This window comes from Hetaerina americana, unplaced genomic scaffold (genome assembly GCF_022747635.1).
Source record: "Hetaerina americana unplaced genomic scaffold, ioHetAmer1.1.p SCAF_6, whole genome shotgun sequence".
In the NCBI taxonomy this organism is placed as follows: domain Eukaryota; kingdom Metazoa; phylum Arthropoda; class Insecta; order Odonata; family Calopterygidae; genus Hetaerina; species Hetaerina americana.
In genome coordinates, this window is record NW_027287205.1 from 17,293,466 (window position 1) to 17,314,187 (window position 20,722).

General features: G+C 39.3%; 1 protein-coding gene across 1 annotated transcript in view; it reads left to right on the top strand.

Moving 5' to 3' along the window:
• LOC139695125 (ankyrin repeat domain-containing protein 13C) overlaps positions 1-19,486 on the top strand; it is a 42,045-nt gene extending 22,559 nt beyond the window's left edge. Inside the window, exons 8-11 of the mRNA XM_071593769.1 lie at positions 2,871-3,020; positions 6,740-6,869; positions 9,086-9,203; positions 15,784-19,486. Coding sequence (XP_071449870.1) covers positions 2,871-3,020; positions 6,740-6,869; positions 9,086-9,203; positions 15,784-15,799 — 414 coding nt within the window. The 3' untranslated portion in view covers positions 15,800-19,486. The remainder of the gene's footprint in view (positions 1-2,870; positions 3,021-6,739; positions 6,870-9,085; positions 9,204-15,783) is intronic.
• The last annotated feature ends 1,236 nt before the right edge of the window (positions 19,487-20,722 follow it).

Consider the following 20,722-nt stretch of genomic DNA (forward strand, 5'->3'; position numbering starts at 1 on the left):
TTTTTCTCTAGGGAAGAGGTTGGCTATCTTTTGTGAAATTAATCCATAATAAGGCAGTCTACACCATTTGTAATCTTTGACTTCCACATTAACTGGTTAAAAAAAAAAGTTCTTTGCACCACCAAAGCATGTGCCGATCTCATTCTCTTTGGATTTCTGTGATTGTGGTCACCTGTACGCAGTTCAAATGCAGTCATTGACAGAAGATAAAGGGTGGGAAGGAGTTACAGAGAGATAAATAGCAGGAAGTGTGCTTTGAGAATGGTGAGAGAAGGCTAAGAGAATTGTTTGGATACTGGGAACTGAAGGAGGAATAAGGGCATCTGCCTCCCTCTTCCTGGGTTAAAATCTGGTAGCGAGAAGCATTGTGGTGTGTGGAAGGAGCACTAGTCTTGGGAGAGAATTTGTGTAACATCTTCAGGTATTCCCTTGCCAGACACTACTATTAAAAATTTGAAAAATTCTTACCAGGAAAAATCTGAAATTAGTTAGACAACATTGGACTTGCTTTCCCTTCAAGTTTGCCCGGGTTTTTCTATCATTTTCTCACTTTTATATGGGCAGACATGTATGTATGTGTGTGTATATATATATATATATATATATATTTACACACATATATGTATATTTACATTCATTCAGGGTGCGGCGACATAGCTTCCTTTTTTATTAGGCAAAAACTCTTTACAATAATATATATATGTGTGTGTGTATATATATGTAAACAGTAATATAATAAACGGTAAGAAATGTGAAATTCACACATCAGGGTTGGAGGCCAGTGCATTTCCCTACACCAGTCATGGTTTCCTAGCAAGATTAGGTACCTGATAAATCACACAGCTTGAGTGGGGCTGAGGGTTCTAGATAGGCTTGCCCGGGAATCAAATTTGCACCCTCCAGTCACTTTAAATGCACAGTGAGGTGGTGTTCATTTATCAGGTGCACATTCACCCTTCTATGTGTCAAGTGATCATGCACAGTGGGCTTTGCTTCAAACAAATACATTCTTTTTTTTACTAATAAAGAGCAATGAATAATGTACATGCATGGCAGTCGTTATTTTCAATTCCTTAAAAAGTGGCTTTCTTGAGGGCCTGATGGGAGAACTCACCTACAGGTTCCTGTAAAACTGTAATCGAATGAATGCATGATGGATTGTCGGCAAAATCATTTTATATACTGGCAGTGTCTTCGGCAGAGGTGAAGAATGATTTGTGAAAGCCCTATTCTGGCACAGTTTTTATCATGATTTACCATGCATTATTGTGCATATGTACGAGGGTCATCCGGAAAGTAGTACCCGTTCGTGCCGCATGAAGTGCTGACGACGCGAGTAGCCGCTGGACGAGGTCAGATAGCTTCAGTGGCTTGTCTGCCTTCTCTGAGCCAAGTTGCGTGACGCTAGCATTGCCTGTGTTGTTTCTGTGATTGTTTACAATGTTTAAAAAAATTGAGAACGCCGCCAGTTGTGAAGTGAGGGCAGTGATTAAATTCCTCAATGCAAGAAACGTTCGCCCATGTGATATTCATCGCCAATTAAAGGAGGTGTATGGAGACAATGTAATGGACGAGTCGTCTGTTCGGCGGTGGTGTCGCAACTTCAACATGGGGAGGGGGAACACACACGACGATGAGCGTTCGGAGAGACCGTCTGTCATTACAGACCAACTGGTGAGCTCAGTTGACGAATTCGTGAGGAACGATCGGCGCGTCACAATTGATGACATCTGTGAGCATTTTCCCAATGTTTCTCGAACAATTGTTCATGAAATTGTTAAACACCATCTGCATTATGCAAAAATTTGTGCAAGATGGGTCCCTCGCAAGCTTACAGATGAGCACAAAACCAAGCGTATGGCTGCAGGAAACTTTCGACCATCCACCGTATAGCCCGGACTTGGCCCCTTCAGATTTTCATCTCTTTACAAAGCTTAAAGACTTTTTGGCAGGAAAAAGATTTGACAGCGATGAAGAACTTAAAGAAGGAGTGACCCTGTATCTCAATGAGCTGGCGGCGAAGGACTATGCAGCAGGAATACAGAAACTTGTCACACGTTATGACAAATGCCTTAATTTGCTTGGAGATTATGTTGAGAAGTAGTTTAAAGTATCCTCTTTCAAATAAAATTTTTTATGTTTGTTAATATTTACTTTTGTGTCTTTATTTCACGAACGGGTACTACTTTCCGGATGACCCTCGTATTTTGAATTTTAAAAGCCAAAATTGTGGGCAAAAACTTGGGGGTTAAACTATTCATTAGCAATACTTATGAGGTATTAAAATCTCAGCTCTGAATTATCATATTACCATAATTCTAATGTGAATATGGTATTTTGATGCTGTAAGCGTTAGAAAATGAAAGTCATTGGATGTCAGTGAATTCTTCTCGGGATTTCATCCGGGTAATCTCCTCCATCTCAATTGCTGCCGACATTTCAATGAAATCCTTTTCCATCGTCATCGGCCCTGATGACGATCGAAAAGGATTTCATCGAAACGTCGGCAGCGATGGAGATTGAGGAGATTACCCGGATGAAATCCCGAGAAGAATTCACTGCCATCATCCGCCGGGAGAAAGTGAAGTCATTGGATGTGTGTAACTTGGTGAAGCGTTAATGTATCAATGTGAAAAATGCCAACCATGACAAAACTCAAGGTTTCCCTAGAATAGATATTTGTGGAATAAATAAAACATGTGAGAGAGGACTTTAAAGAGAATTTTAAAATTTGGTGCAAGGCCAAAGGTGGCTCATAAGTGTTAAGTAATTTTAATAAACTGGTGAAAATCCAAGATTTTAGCTTCTAATTCCTTCTATAACCTTTGCTGAGGTGCCCCCCCTCATGTGCTCCCACTTCTGCCTTGCAGCCTATGAGAAGGAAGTCCTTAGCCCCACCACCTGAGTGCCATGTCAATTGGGATGAGTACAGCTCATCGCCACCTGCCAACCATCCCTGCTTAGGGCGTCCCACCATCTGTAAGGAGTCATCCAAGTCGTTCAAGGCCACTGTTGCGATGGTAAGTGCCACTCTCAGCCATCACCCTCCATGGACCTTCCCCCAAGTGCCAGAGGCCAATCTTTTAAGTCCTCCAGTCAATATCTATCATTTCACAGGGCTTTACAGGAACAAGGTGCTCTAATGAATCGATGTACATGGAATTTCATAGATTAATTTTGGTTTTTCATGTTGTTCTGCCGATAATGAGGTTAAAGCCAAGACAAATTTTCAATATTTGAAATTTACAGTGCGTACATGCCATGGTAGTTTAACTGACTGGACCATTTGGCTGTAAATTGAGAGAAAGATACTCCTACATTTCTTTGAGCCTGCATCACATCATCAACGTCCCAATTGCACAAGTACATCCTCTTACATTAATAACAGAGATACTTCATTTAATCTGTTCTATATTGATTCTATAACTCTTATAACATTGATACCAATGCACAATGAATTGAAATATTTCTAATGAAAGGAAAGAGAAATATTTTGCTTACAAAGTATTATTTTTGAGTGCCTAGATATATTTTATAAAACTTCAATAACCCTTCAAAATGGCAACATTTATTTATTTATTCAATGGGAATAACCCTTTACATGAAGAAAGGCAAAACACATTCATTGGTTCCACAATTATAAAAGAAAAAAACAACTACAATTGGGTGCAAATTACATAAAGTTGATATTGGCATTTATAGATATCCAAATAGCAATAATTAGTATTCTAGCATTCTAAAATTGTGTGACTTCTTCTGTCGTATATTTTTTTCATGATTTCAGTAATAACTGTTCAGTGTATAATATTAATATGTGTGATACTTTTTAGTTTTTATTAATAAATTGGTTACTATGTTGTTCTTCGTTCAAAATTTTCATTGATCACCAGAAAAGCTGTGTGGCATGTTAATCTGAAATAAATGTAACCTGTCTTCAATTTTCCACCAGGGCGAATTTTTTTAATCACCATCATTAACTCCATAGCTGTAGACCGATTTTAATTTAGGATATATTTAATTTTAACATTGTTTTAAAAAGTTTTAAAAGAACAAAAAAATAATACCAAGTGGAAGCTGTAAACACTGCAAAAGGGAGAAGCAAAATAGCTGGGAAATTGTGCTGTCATTTTCTATCTAATTGCATAAGAAGAAAGCTGTCATCAAACAAAAGCTAGCAATTGGCCATCCATCGCTTCTGCACTGTGCATATGTCCTAAGTTCTGTCTGGTAACTCTGCGGTACATAATAAACTGTTTCTTCCGCATCCAACTTCTAGCTTTATGGTGTTCAAGCTTATTGAACCTGAATTTTCATTCTAGGGAAAATTCTGAATTTATTGCGTATTTTATCATAATTCAGTGAATGATGAACATGATGGCCATTCAGTGAGGGAAATTAGGAAAGAGTTGGGAATAACTCATATTCATTCAAGAATGTATGAAAAATGCAGAAAGAAGCTGATTAAAAAATGTTGGGAATTTGGTATTTGTATCTGGAATACTACCTTGATCAAAAAGTTCCCGGAATAACCACCGTGTGCCGCTCCCATCGTTCCGATTTGAGTTCTGTTTTTTTTGTTAAATTGGTACATCTGTTGTTGATATTCCCTTTAAATCTTAGTGTCATAACTTGACATTTGCAAAAGTTACGTAGCCAAGAGTACATCTATCTCTGTGTGTGTTGGCGATTTTTTACAATTGCAGAAATGGATTTAAATTTGCAACAACGAACTTGTATTAAATTTTGCGTAAAAAACGGATTTAGTGGCGCACGGACGTTGGAAATGTTGGAAAAGTGTTTCGGCAACGATTCTCTAAAAAAAACGGTCGTTTACCAGTGGCACGAGCGGTTCAGAAGTGGTCGTGAGTCAATCGAAGATGATGAACGCAGTGGCAGACCATCGACATCGAAAGTCGGTGAAAAAATTGATAAAGTAAAAGAAATGTTGGTCAATAACCGCAAATTAACCATCAGAGAAATAGCGGAGGACTTGAACATTGCCTATGGATCTGCCCAAGACATTGTGGTTAATGATTTGGGTTTCCGTCGTGTAGCAGCAAAGTTGGTGCCAAAAGACCTCAATTTCATGCAAAAAAGAGACCGTGTTGACGTCGCAAAAGACATGATTTGCGAGGCTGAATCCGATCCCACATTCATCAAAAGGATCATTACTGGAGACGAGACGTGGGTTTATGAGTACGACACGCAATCCAGACATCAGGCAAGTGAATGGCGTTCACCAAATGAGCCGAGACCAAAAAAACCACGTCGTTTTCAGTCAAAAAAGAAGGCAATGCTGACGGTTTTCATGGATTACAACGGTGTAGTGCATCATGAATTTTTGCCAGAAGGCCAGACAGTAAACAAAGAGTATTATTTGGGCGTTATGAGACGTTTGCGTGAAGCAATTTGCCGAAAGAGACCAGAAATGTGGGCAGAAAACTCGTGGATTTTGCACCATGATAACGCACCGTCACACAGTGCTATCATTATTCGTAATTTTTTGACGAAAAATGCAACAAATACCATCCAACAGCCACCGAATTCACCTGATTTGGCTCCCTGTGACTTCTTTCTGTTCAATCGAGTTAAAAAACCATTACGGGGAACGCGTTTTAGCAGCCGAGAGGAAGTAATGGAAAAATCGCAGGAAGCACTGATGGACATACCGAAAACCGAATATAAAAAATGTTTCGAGGATTGGATCAAGCGCTGGCATAAGTGTGTTGCAGTCAATGGGGATTACTTTGAAGGGGACAATATAGATTTAGATGAATAAACTTGTATTTTTAATTTTCTGAATAAATTCCGGGAAATTTTTGATCAAGGTAGTATGATATGGTAATCAGAAATTCCTGCTGTGACTAATGCTCCTTTTAGTTTTGCAATAAGTTCATGTTAATCATGAGACATTAAAGGTCTCTAAAAAAGCCCCAACCATAGAAGGACCAACTTTGGTGTAACCGGTGACATGGAAGACAGCATGGAATGATCCACCAAATGAAAGAATTCAACATTTTCCTGGCACCCCAGGAAACAATCAAAGAAAAGGATATTGTCATGTTCATGAAAAAAATGTCAGGAATTGGAATCTAGGAACTGATTGACCTTCCTGTTTTGATAATACTACCTTATTTTTCATGGATGTATATTGTCTATTCATTTTAACTTGAGGCAGATGAAGAATAATCACTATTTTATATTGAGATAATGATTTCAATCGTTGTGAATTAGGTGAATCATTTGTGAATTTGAACTTTGGCTGATTCTATATGACATCCCATTCCATTCTGTGTTGCCGTATACATTGGAATATTTCATTAATTATAACCTTTTCAAGCTTATAGTACCAGATACCAGTGGCAACAGAAGAGTTTCTATTAATAATAAAAATAGAGCCTAATAGGCTACCACAATCAGTGGGTATCTCACGTACACCTTGTGTGCTAAAAAAGGTGAGCATTAGGAGGAATGCTGATTGGGGTGTTGATGTCATATGTGAAAGATAAGAGTGTTGGTTAGGCGAGAGACATGGCACTGTGTATTGATCGACTTCAGGGTGGCCGTAATGATATGTGTATAGAACTATGGAATGGTTCGTTACAATGGAGGCTATGCATTAAGCGACTATTGTTATTTAAGGTATGGGACCTTAGAATTTTTGCAGCACTTTTCCCTGGATCCATCAAAAACCTAATATGTGTTGCCATTAATAAATCCACCTTGTGTTGTATTTCAGAGTATGGACTTCCCATTATCTGTAGAAATGCTGCTCAATGTTTTGGAGGTCATTGCACCCTTCAAGCATTTCAGCAAACTCCGAGAGTTTGTTGAGATGAAGCTCCCGCCGGGATTCCCTGTCAAAATTGGTGAGTTGAGGATCTCTTGGGTCACCCTGGTGCCTTTGGACTTTTTGTTTGGGGGGTCATGGAATGGAATAGCATACCATTTGAGATTATATTTTATCATATGCAAATGGGGGTGCTGATAAGAAGAGGACCAGGTCCACAGGCAATTGATTTTCTTTCTATCCTGCCAATAGTTTATGAGGTAATCGTGCTTAAGTGTAGAAAAATAGTACAGATGACTGATTAGTTGTATTATTTTGATGAAAGAATGTGAGCATTTGATCCAGTGGTAATGCTCTTGGATAGTATTGCGAGGGTTGCTGGTTCAATTCTGCCTGAGGTATAATTTTTGCAGGTTTATTATTGCTAATTTTGTTGTGAAGCATTATAATTAGAATTACTATTTGTTTTACTTTAAATTTTTGCCATCTCTCGGATGGTAAATTTTAGCTTCACTTCTCCAGTTTTGTTTTGCATTTTTGATCATTTCTTTCATTTCTTTCAAAATATATTGTACCTACTTGATTATATTTTATATTTATGGAGCAATGTGCCAACCTTGTGATCCATCCCCTGCAACCCTCCTCTTTAATGACCCCAATTCACGATAGCAGTCCTATCTTATTTCTAGAATATAGATCTAATGAGGGGTTCTCACCAGCAAACATCACCATCCTCTCCTGTGTGAACCCTAAGACTTCCCACTTCAATACTCCCTAAAAGTACATAAGCGCACCTCAGATTCCCTATGTTTCTAGTCCCTGCAACCTGCTGAGCACACCTGCCCACTAATTCAACATTACCTATTACTCCCATTGTCACATTTCTCCTCTCTTTCATCCAAGACTCCTACTGCTTCCCCAGCCTCCTGCACCCCAATGTGCTGATCCCTCAAGAGTACAAATTTGCTCATGGCCACCAATCCCTCTGCCACTTCCTGCTGTACTCCCATCGTTCATAGAGACAGCCAATAAGCTCTCCGCTATTAACTCACTCACGATACACTCCCTCTGCTGACTTTCTCATCTGCATAGCAGATTTAGTGTTTACGAAAAATACCTTGACATTTAATGAAAAATTATTCCTTTTGATGAAAGGTACTGCCAAGGGCACTTGCATTGTCATTTCTTGTAACAACCCCTTCGTGGGCCACCTCAAGAATTATTTCCTCCAAAACCAAAATCTCAACACTCTCTTCTACATTGATGACATCATCCTTGTTTGGACCCACATACATGAAAATTTACCCTCTTTTATTGCAAAACTCAAATCTTTTTTAGCATCATTCATTTCTTCCATCTCAGACTTCTTAGTAACATTGTTTGAAATCGAACTCCCTCTCATAAATAATAAAGTTTATACTTGCATCCAAAAAAATCCAACAAACTATGAATAATACCTTTGTTTCCCCAACCTTACTACACTGCGTAATTTGTCCATGAATATGTTCACAAAGTGCCCTCAGCCCTTCCTCAAGGTATGCCCAGCTTTGGGTGACATGTTGAGATAGGCATGCCCTTCGTATCCCCATCTATCCACTCCTCCCCCACCCACCCTGTTGCTCTCCTACTCATGTTGCAAGTACTGCCCTCTTCTTCTCTGCTGCACCCAGACTTGTTCATTTTCTGAAGCCAACAGTTCTCTCTAAACACTGGCATGTCCAAAAACATTAATCGATTGAAATGCAACTTCTGTTCTTTCTTCTATGTTCATGTATGCAACTCCTCTCCATCCAAATGGACAACCACCATCACCTCCACCAAACCCTCTACTCTCACTGCCAATGGTATCCCAAAACACGCCACCCATCGTAGTCAATAGTTTGACAGTTGCTTTTACATCAAAATACTTAAACAGAATCTGCATATAGCATCCAGGTGAGAAAAATTCTTTGCCTAATGCAATGCTTCTTCTTTTGCCCCTACAACCTTGACCAGTTTAGTCTGAGACATTTCCATAATAAGTAACCTGTTCCACCTACTCTATTTTATGAACTCCTATTTTAATTTTTCATTAGCTTTCCTCTTTCAAAAAATTAATATCATTTACTTTGCTTACATTGATTCTCATCCCATACCACTGTCTCCCTCTGATATTCTTATGTGCTCAACAATGATTGCAACCCCTTTGCTGACCTGCTAACTAAAGCTTAATCAACATGTTATGATATGACTTGTAAAACATCTTGAAACATTAGCTTTCACGTTAAATGTATAATTTAAAAAACTTTATTTCAGATATTCCCATTCTTCCCACGGTGACAGCCAAGATTACATTTCAAGAGTTTGCTTTTCGGAATGATATTTCACCAGAGCTGTTTCAAATACCTCGACATTATATTGAAGATCCGATGAGGTTTGTATGATTCACTCATATTTCCTTATGACCCTTCACCTATGCATAAGCTATAATTTAATAATTTGGGACTATCCTCAAGTTACAAATCTCTTTTGGAGGGAATGGGAGGTGCGCCATGTAGTTGAATTGTGTTTCCATACTGGGGATTTGAGAGGGAAGGTGCCAAAGGAGGATTCTCAAATGAAGTAATTGAATTATTTCACACATTACTCTTCAATATTTTATTAATCCTTGATCACCAAAAAACAGCTTGTGCATATTCTCAGAAATGAATGTCATTTCAGAATTATTTAAGCATTTATTAACCTTTTGTAAGAGTTTCAAAATATTTGTTGCATTTCACTTCATGTATTTTAATACTGATAATATAAAACGGGTGTTTTCGTTGGCATTGTTCTTTTCATCTGCTCAGTACAACCGATTGAATTGATCAACAGTCGTACTGAAACCGTTTAAATCACGGTCGTCCAAACTCACTATGCTTTTTTACTTGGAAAAAGGTGCCTTTTTGATGTTTTTATTGATAGTGCTGATATAGAGGAAAGAAAAAGAAAGGTGAAAATTGTTTCCCAATGTAATTTAAGGATGGATTCTAATAAGGTAATCGTTACAATGCCGCTCATAACATTGCTGTGTTTAATCACAATTGAAATAAGGAACAAGGACATAAGGAAAAGACTAAATTAAATAAAAATTCATGAATCCAGTGATCCAAACAGATAAGCTGGGTAAGTAATCAAAACAGATTGGGAAATACTGTGTCCCCAATCCTAAGCCATTTTTCCACTTTAATGATTAACTTAAGGATGATCCCTGATGACTGGAAAAAAATCAATCATAGCTCCTATTTATGAAAATGTTTCTCATTAACTTGATGAAAGAATTTAAAGATTAAAAGAAACTTGGTTGGTATCCACTGTTCAGTATTATAAAATGAAAGTTCAACTATTTTTGCCAAATGAGGTGTCATTAGATCAGTTACAGTTGCATCGGGGATACCAAATTTCAAGCAGCCAGGTGCAGTGTGGTAGAAATGTTTGGGAGGGCAGGGAGGAAAATCAGGTCGTGTGGGTTGGTGTGATAATGATGAGGGAGGGAGGAGAGGAGTGGGTGTTTGTGGTGGAGTGTTGGGGGGGGGGGGGGAAATTAGCATTGTGTGAGATGTTGTATAGAGGGAGGGGGTGAAGAGGATATAATTCGTCTAATTTCCATGCTTTTACTTGTGCACAGCAATGATCTCCATTTGTGCCATACTCTTGTGACTCATATTGTTTGCCTCAAAATGGAAAGAAATGGCCAAATTTCTCCAATCCGTGTGGTCAATTAAATACTTTGAAAAATTAGATTTTTTTGGTTGTTTGTGTCATTGAGATGGAGGTGTTCTTTTTCTCTCACTTTGAAGTTTCCACATAATTGCCAAACATATAATGGTCGTTATTTTTGAGCTTGTGTATATTCTCGAAATTTATTGTAATTTTGTGGCTATGACCCATATCTTTAAAGTAAACCCTGCCAGTGTGAATTTTTTCCCAAGTATTGGCTGACCAGTATTATGTCCAAAGTTGAGGTACATTTTAATGGGGACTACATTAAAGATGTGATTAAGTATAAAAATTGGTAATGAGAAAGCATAAATCCAGAAAAAATACTCCTGTGAAAGTTAGCTAGTTTCTCTCGACCAATGTTTAGTTAACAGTCTTGAAAATAGCAAAAAAATGAGACGAGATGACTTAAGAATAAAATCATAGAAAACCAAGCTTGGCAAATTTTGTTGAGGTAAAAGTGCTTTGAAAAAAACTGTAAATACCGGCTTGTAACATCAAGTAAGGATTTGTCTAGGGGGTTTGCGAGTTGATTGATCCCAACTAAAACATTCAAAGCTTTCCTCCTTGTCATGAGAATATTGGGATAAAAGAACGTTAGATTAAAAGTAAGTAGGACATATTATGCATAAGTAGAAAAGAATAAACATAAAGGTCATTTTCAAGCTGTCACTGAATATGGGTTTTCAAGTTAGGATCCTAATTTCAAAGGACGCACAAAAGCAAATAGAGAAATTGCAATGATTAGCAGCTAGATTTGTTACAGGAAAAAGAAAAATGATTAAGGCTTCATAAGCTAGGGTGTAAACACCTAAAGTTGAGAAAAAATGGCACCTGATTAGAATATACAACACCTGTACTGGAGAAAGTGCTTGGCTAGATGTAAAGTTGAAAGAATTAAAATAGCTAGCTATATAGACAGGAAGGACTGTAAACATAAAATTGAATGATGAAAACAGAGTACAAGTAGCAATGAAATTTAATTTTTTTAATGGGGATGGAAAAAAGTGGAACTCACTGAAATTATTGTTTTTCGATTTATATTTGAATCCCAATATTATCAAGTCCACGGAGTTAATTTTCCATTGATTTTATTTCAATTTTACCTGCTGTTAAAATTTCATTTCAAATTTATGATTTTTACATGTTTGTGGGAGAAAATGCTTGGGTGCTCTTTTGCGATCCATTTGAAGTTTCTGCCTGATTTACCAATATGTGTGGCATAGGAAAATGACCAAATAGAAATTCCCGACAGAAGGCGATAAGCTGAACAAATTCAAGCTGATAAGTAGAAATTTGTGCTGAATTGCTGATTCCTAACAAAATATTAATGGAAGTATTAGGCTGTTGAATACTTCAAAATATTGTGTGTACAAATTATAGATGAGTGAAAAATGCACTAAGTGGATTTAGAATGGGATCCCTCAATGTAACACAGTTCATCTACATCTACACAATACCCCACGCTTTGAAAATAGTGGTTTAATGTTATAGCTTTTTCTTAACTGGTGATCAGTTTTTGCCTGTTGTTATCTAGGGATGGCATGGTTGACTTTGTTACCCTGAACCTCCCATACATATGAACAAAACAGTTTTGGATTATTGTACATATATTCACCCAATCGTTTATTTTTGAATTCTATTAATGTCTGGCAACATTTTTCTTGATTATGCTGTAGCTGTTTTATAGTTATGTATTATTTCACTGTTGTTGTTCAGTGTATATGTGGAGGAAATGATTAAAGAGGCATGGGAAGAATTGGAGGTAGAATGAAAGCTGGCCGGGAATTCTTAAAATCAGTTAGGTGTGCTGATGACCAAGCTTTAGTTTGTCAGTCAGCAAAGGGGTTGCAAGCATTGCTGAGTGAATTGGAAATTCAGTGCAACAGATATGGGATGAGAATCAATGTAAACAAAACAAAGGTTATGCAATTTTCCAAAAAGAAAAAGGCTAAGCTTAACATTAATATAGGAGGGCAAAAACTAGAGCAGGTAGAACAGTTTACTTATCTCAGAAATGTTTTGGACCAACGCGGTCAAAGTAGTAGGGACGTAAGGAGAAGAATTGCGCTAGGTAAAGAGGCTTTCACAAGGAGGAGGGAGTTGATGACAGGGACGTTGAGTAAGGATATTAAGATTAAGACTTGTAAAAACTTTGATATGGAGCGTAGCTATGTATGGTGCGGAAATGTGGTCATTGAAGCAGGAGGATAGACGTAGACTGGAGGCTTTTGAAATGTGGGTGTGGAGAAGAATGGAGAAGGTGAAATGGACTGAGAAGAAAACAAATGAGGAAGTACTTGTTACAGTGGGCGAAGAGAGGGGTTTGTTGGGAGAAATCCTATGGAGGCAGGAAAAGTGGATGAAGGGGGTATTGATCGGCAGTGGGATGTTGAAGACTGTGATATAGGGAGAATGTTGGGCAAAAGAGGAAAGGGAAGGAACAGGATAGGGATTTTGGACATGATGAAGGGAGGAAGAAAGTACTCAGAGATGAAGAGGGACCTGATATAGAGTAGGATGATGGATTGTGTTTTGTTAGGAGTCTCAAAATATTTATCTGGTAGTTGTGTCTATCCAAAAATCTACCTTAACTAGTAGATCACCACCTTATAATAATTATTTCATGTTGTTTATTGTTAAAGTTGTCCTTGTGTGCTCTCTTCATTTTTTAATACCATGCTCTTTGATGATTTAATACTTTACATACTTCTATCTTATACCATCTATGTTCCCTCCAATTACTTTTAAATTTACTAGGTATGTGTTTTTCTATTGTAGCCCATGTGATGTCGAGAAAAGCACTCCACAAACTCTCACTGTCTCTTTTTCTACTACTTTCCTTAAATGTACCATAAGACTGCTGTAGGTCACGCCTTAATCTTTCGTAATCAGTCTGGTCAAACCAGTAAAGTTTTCTTTTGGGTTTCTGCTTTTTCATAGCCATCAAGTTACCTTTATCTAATACTAGTATGTGGTCACTAATTCCATCATATGTGGCTGTATTTAGAATGACTTCAGATAAATTTGTGGCTTCTAGATCAAGTATACTGTTTCCTCTGGTGGGTGTCAGTACTGATGGGTTTAACAAATGTGATGTGGAAACACTAAGCAATGACTCGCATAACTCCTTGTCCTTACCTCCTGCTATGAAACTATAGTTTTTCTCGCTAATTGATGGAAGATTGAAATCCTCTCCAATTATGATTTTTCTATTGTGTGAATGAGAATTCAAAGTAGCTCTCAAACTTTCTCTCTAGTTCTAAACTTGATGTTTCTCCGGAATCTGGGGTCTATAGTATGGATAAATGTAGACTCTTTTACCGAGGACTTTTTATGGAACACCAAACACTTTCTATGCTACTATTAGTAAAAGACTCACTTCTACTTTTGTGAATATCTTTAACAGCTATGAACACTCCCCTCTCAATCCTATTTTTTCTGTCCCTTCTGTAAATTCTAAAGTCCCTAGGAAAAATCTCCTCATCTACAATGTCTTGAGCTAACCAGTTCTCAGTTCCTAGAATTTTCTTGGCTCCAGTACTTCCAATCATATGGCAAAATTGGGCTCTTTTGTTTTTCAAACTTCAGCGGTTGATTGTCATTACGGAGATTGGTCTAGAAGTTATATTTACCTGCTCATTCTCATGTGCTAAGTCTAATATTTCATTACATATGCCATTATTCTTGTCACATTCTTTTGTGAATGACCCGTGTAATGTTTATTGAGTAAATTCCCTCTAGTCGACCTTCTCTCTAACCTACCAAATAAGCTAAACTCGCCTCATATGCTCCTAAATCCTAGTTGCTACATTCTGCAATGTCTCAACTGTGTACTGTACTTCCAAACAATGAAGAGGCTCCCAACACAATGCAAGGACTGGCCGCAAGTCTATGAAGTCCGCTCCAATTCCCCCACAAAAATTTCCCAATTTATTATATACCCCTTCAATCTGACTCGAAACCAGAGTTGGGCCCATTTGGCATGAGTTCCTGCTGTGTGTGTGTCAGGTATCAGAACAGTAACTTAAGGCATAGAAAAAATAGTGTGTTGATGGAGATGGCTTAGGTCTAGGCAAAGTAGATTGTCAGATAGAAAGGTATTAAAAGAACTGAAAGCAAACAAGGCTATGGTGATAGATGAAATCCCTGATGAACTTCTATAGGGTCTAGGAAAATGTAGAGGGAAGAGTTTTCATGTGTTCATTTGTGGTATGTGTGATGGAGAAATTTGATCTGTTCTTTGAAAAGGCTGTTTGATATAATCAAGTCTCATTATGAAAACAGCGAAAGATAGGAGTACGTGAGTCTGTAAGATCATTATGTATTTTGATTCTGCATGTAGCTTAGGATCATTAACGGAAGGATGGAGTGGAGGTCAAGTGGCGAAATAGTAGAGATCAGTTTGAGTTTAGAAAGTGGAGGGTACATGTGATGCCATCGCAGCAATAAGGTCATTGTTTGGAAGGAACATAGGGTGCACTAATAATGCGCATTATTGTTTGTTCAGCGAATTTGAAGAAGGAATTAGTTGTAGTAAATTGGGTGGCATTAATTATTTCATTACATAAGATACGACTACTGGTGATCTATTCTTATTATTTATTTAGTGACAGGTGATTTATTCACAATTTGTTCATGTCTTTGACTGCACAGTTACAGGTAGCCAACAGAACACCATGGGCAGTGTTAGGAAGAGGGGTAAAACAGTGATGTCCATTGTCACCCGTTGTTTTCAATATATATGCGGAATAAATGTTACGGGAGACACGGGAAGGTCTGAAATCACAATAGGTGTAGAACTCTTTAAAGGAGTTATAATATGTTGATGATTAAGCATTAGTCAGCCAGATTGAGATGATGATGTACATTAATGATAATCTGCAAAGTTATTGCAATTTTTTTATTAAAGTGACAGAATTAAAAATAATTCTTCCATTTTGAGGTGAAGGAGTAAGAGTGGTTGGTATTTCCATTGTTAGTTAATTACGGATGTTAAGAGGCATTTTGTTGAATGAGCCATGTTGTGATGGTGTGATACAGCCCAGATAGTTTTGCTGGGTTGACTGTACCACCTTCATTTGGTCTTCCTCCAATCCTCTTGGTCCCTCCTTCCCTCCCTCCCTGCATCTCTCGCACCCATTTTCTTTGGGGTATTCTGTCTCCCCCAAAAGAAGAATATCTTGTCTCTTGATTTTACTCATCCCCTGTTGTATTTCACTACTCCAACATGTGCTCTGTCCTCTGTGCTCCAGGTTCCCTGACTTGTGACGATGCGATGAGCTCATGCTGGTGGAAGTGAGTGCTGAGAGCCAACGGCCCTCGCCCCAGACAGTGGGCAAGTGGTGCTGCCCCCGGGGGGCCCCTGGTGGCGGGATCCAGCAGGGGCACGAGCCACCATCGCGCCCACCCCCCTGGTGGGGTGGCGATGATGCCAGTAGTGAGGCAGATGAGCAGCATTCCCCCCCACCCCTCCTCTCGCTCGAGCTCCCCTTTGTCCCCTGCGTGGACCCCAGTGCACCACCCATTGCCCACTGCATCCTCTACCTGGAGCTGTAACTATCCCCTTCCGATCAACTCCACTCAATCCTCTCTCTCTCTCTCGCGTTCACCGTGGATGCTGGTGGTTCCCCCCACTCAGTGGCGAGTTACCCCACATTCCTCATCTCCTCCATTGTGTACGCACCGTTTGCTGGCCAGACGTCAATGTGTGTGCGGCAGGAAGTGAGTTGGGTGTTGCGCATTTCCAGTTTTTGTTCAGACTTAGTCTTCAGAGTCGGTCGAGTAAGGTGTGATCTTTTGTTGTTCATGTTGTTCTCGTTGTTACTGTTGCGTGTGCATGTCCCCCCTCAGGAAAACCCCTGACAAATCTCCCATATTGCCATGACGCATACGGGTGTGATGTCATCAGCATATGTTGGACAGAAGTGAAAAGGAGTGCCCTGTGCTGTCATTGATGGCCATGGCCTTCACCGTGTCAGTGCCGCCTCCCTTCTAGTCATTTGTGTGTCTTGCGCGGTGGGAGGAGCGTGGTTGTGAATGGTGGTGGCCAAAGTGCTTGGAGCCACGTCTCCTGGGGGTGGGTGGGGTGACAGATGAAACGCCCGCCTTCCCTCTAATATCAACGTATCACCTGAAGGCAATACATTCTGAGGCAGGCAATCCACGGCATGGTCTCGTCAACATGCCCCTCAGCAACAGTACTGTTGCATGCAAACCACTCCCCAGAATTCCCACACAGAGCAAACCCCCTCTTCAATGAATGTAGTTTTTCAAAGAATTCCAGCATCACTTGATAGTACAATTGGCATGGTACAATAATATCTTTATTTTCCACAGGGTTTAAGACCAGTTGTTTCAGTTGTACCATGCATTGCAGTAGAGAAAAATCAGGAATTAAATTTAGGTACTAGTTGAAGGATATGGTGGATTTGAGAAGCCTTTCCTTGTTTCCCTCCCTTCTTAGATTTGTAAATGGACAAGCGGAGAGTGCCACTCCCCAAGGCCTTTCTCCACCCCTTTCCCTTCACTTACTACCATGCAGGAGTTGTGGTGCTAAGGTTTGGTGTCACGCTAATGCAAATGGAGTGTGGTTCCAACTGGTTGTGGATAGAAATGTGTTTATAGGGTGTGGGTGTGTGATGAGGTGGCATGGTAGATGGGAGGTGAGGGATTGATGGGTGGTCGTTGGCACATGAGTGGGTGTGTTGCAGGGTATCGGAGGGTGGCATGCCAGGAGAGTGAGTGAGTAATGGGCGCACCCACATGCTGGTGCCCACATTGAACAGCACCGTGGTTCCCTCCCATCTGCCTTCCTCTTGGGAGAGGAAGGAGGGATTCCACAGAGGCATTCTGGGATTTTTGAGAAGCATCAAATGGTAAAAGTTTAACATTGCTGTGATAACTACCAATACCTCAATCACTCCATGTGCATACTTCGTGAGAAATCCAGCAGAAGACGTCCTGGAAATCCACGCCAACCCATCGTAGTTTGGTACAAGGACAGCACCTGGAGCTCCCAAATTCTAACCTGATGGTTGTGGCAACTGCCCAAGATGTTGCTTGTTGGTGACATTCAGTTCACATTTGCCTAGTTTCTTGGCTGAGGGTGTAGGTGTGTGGATTGTGATTGAGGGAGATAGAATTTTGGCGATTGTGGGTGATAACTTTGAAGGGTTGTGCGAGTATGCAGACAATCCATCCATCAGTGAGGGCTGAGCATTTGGTTGAGAGGTGTGCAATTGTATGACTCTGAATTGGTCATCATATGAAGCTAGTCATGCATCTCTCATAAATAGGAAACAAACCTTATGTCAGCTGCTGTAACTGCAGAAAATGTAGTATAAATGTGTGTGTGTGCACATGAATGAGTGTTGTCCTGTTAGTGTTGTTTTTCCATAGCCCTCCGTGCACCATGCTTGTTTTTTGGGTCACCAAATATGGACTGGGGTGTGGCAGATGTCTAGTCAAGATGTTTGGGTCAAAGGAGTGGAGTTAGGGTGTGAGGTTTAAAAGAGAGCTGCTGTGTGCACATGCCAGGTCCAAGTCCAGAGGCAGCAACAGGCAGTTTGGAAAATTACTGCTTCACATCATGTGGGGTTGCAAAAGCACATCCTGGCAGTATAAAATTACCATTGTCCTGTGACTTGACATTATGCGTCGTGTCATGCAGCTTTGATTGTTAATGAAAGGACAAATGGATCCAAAAACACCTACACCAACAACCACACTTAATACTTTTATAGAAATATTACATCCGGAGGATATAAGATTTCATGAATACAGTCCTCAACACATCATAGAGATAATTTCCAAACAGCACAGTGAATTGAAATAATAGAATACTTCATAGTTTTTCATGTCTTCATAGCAAGTCTCTTTCGTGCAGTAGACTTTGACTTGCCAAGAGAGGAAGAGGCCTTCACCTTGTGCTCGTGCAGTGCATGTGACTGTTTGAAATGTTTTGCTCCCTGCTTTATCTTAATTCCTTCATGTTCCTTAATGTCTGTCATGAATGCTATTGCATCATGCCTGCATTCACAATCAGTGCGATCTGTTAAAACAGCATTGTCCTCAGTATAATCTGAGTAAGATAGAACATTCAAAGACTCAGACAAAGAGGAGATTTTTATTTTTGTCTCACTTCTGAAATCACTGACACTCTCCCTTTCAAACATTTTCATACTTTTAGCAACATGATGCTGAACATCATATAAAATAATTGAAATGTGAATGTATCATTTGTCAAATATCATGGGTTTCCATTGGAGGCTTCAACAATGTGATGCAATGTCAATGTGTTTAAAAATTTGGCTGAAAACAAAATAGCAAAATGAAGGATCACTTTCATCAAAAGATGTATCGGAGAATTCTTTGAATAGGTAGTCCCAGTGCCTCCTCTCTTTAGAAGAATTGAATGAATCACCTCACATCAAGACATTGGCATGCTCCTGAATTGTAGGAATACTCCCTTCGGTCAATACCCAAGTGATGGTGCAGGTTTCCTGTACATGTTGGCGTTGGTTACTCAATAAAATTACTGTAACTTAATGTCACCGTTTACTGGCTCAATCCTCAGAAACTATTACTGTAACCCAATCACTTGGGAGTGATTAATCTTGCAGCTAAGTTTTCACTCTGATACCACTGAGATAAATGTTTTTTTAGGTCAATAATTTGGTATTTATGCAACACTGTTGATTTTCACGGAGAATGTTTTGTGAAGTTTACAATGTCTCTAGCTAATATGAAATGAATTATCTTGGCTCTATTATATTTATATACCATTGTAGAATTACCTTCTGCTTGTAAGCAGATGATAAATGATCAAATTTGTCCTTTTTGGAAAAAAATGTCCATACTATTGTTGTTAGAATTCTCTGACACATTCTCAGCTGTTCTGACACCAAATAATTTGTATGCATGCAAAAATACATTCCAATTGATTTATTTTTTAAATTGTTTTTGTTTTCCCTGAATTGCTAACCCTTAAATTTCACGTTGAAGATAGGTTGCAATCTATCAAATATATAAGCATTGTAACTAAACCTCTTGATATCTAGCAGCTAGAATCATAATAAATTTAGGTACTGATTATTAGCATGTCACATTTCAAGTTTGACCAAATGTGCATTCCTGTCTTATATGAATTAGCCCAGTGAGAAGAAAGACATCATGGATTGAAGTGAAAATTATTCACATTTGTCAATGAAATGAGAATGTGATCCCTCGGCAGTGTTTTCAATGGCCACTGCTTGTGAAGTGGGAAAAGACAGGAGAAGAGGAATGGGGATTTAACTGGGCAAATGGTGTCTTGTGGGGCTCAATCGTGCTCTGGAGAAAGAATTGCCTGACGACTATCATCACCCATGGGATCAACCTGGATGATGATGATGGTGGCCCACTCGCTAATCAGAGCGGGGTGGTAACTGGGAGAAGGGAAGGGGAGATGGAGGGATGAAAGGTGTTTGAGGAAGAACCAAAGGGAAAGTGAAAGGAGAGGTGATGCACTCTTGATGGCACTTGTCAGGCAAAGGGTGATTATGGAATAACTGCACCACAAATCACTGGGAAATGAGGTGAAAAGGGAAGGGATGGGGGAAAATCTGTGGGGATAATTGTTGGAAGAGGGGAGGACACAATTTGATCATGACCTGAATTTAAACTATTGTCAGGTTTGCAGATGAAAATCCATTTGTAGGAGAATAGGATGAGAAATGGTTTATTTTCATGCAGGTATTCCAGGGTTGGGATATTCATAAAAAAACCTAGGAGATTAGTTGTTATGTATCCTTATGTTGGATGACAATGAGTTTATCCCATGGTCATCCTAGGGAATGTATTCTTGATTATCACAAGGTGGTCTATCGTAGCAGGCAAATTACAGACTGGGGCATTAAAGGTACTTTAGGGACATCCATCTTGCGACCATCACAGCACTTACCCAGGAGGTGGTTCATTTGGACTCCAGCATCTTACCCATATATCATCCAGGGAAGTGGTAATTGAATCATTAAAATGCAATCAAATTACGGCAGTTATATACAGAATATAGTGTTGATAATTATTGGAACTTCTCAGGGCAGTTTGTATATCTGTCCTGGGACTCGGTGATGGAACATTCCTGGGCCTAATCTGAAAGTTAGCCCGGCAATGCATACAGGTCTACTACAGATGGCAAATAATGGAGTCCAA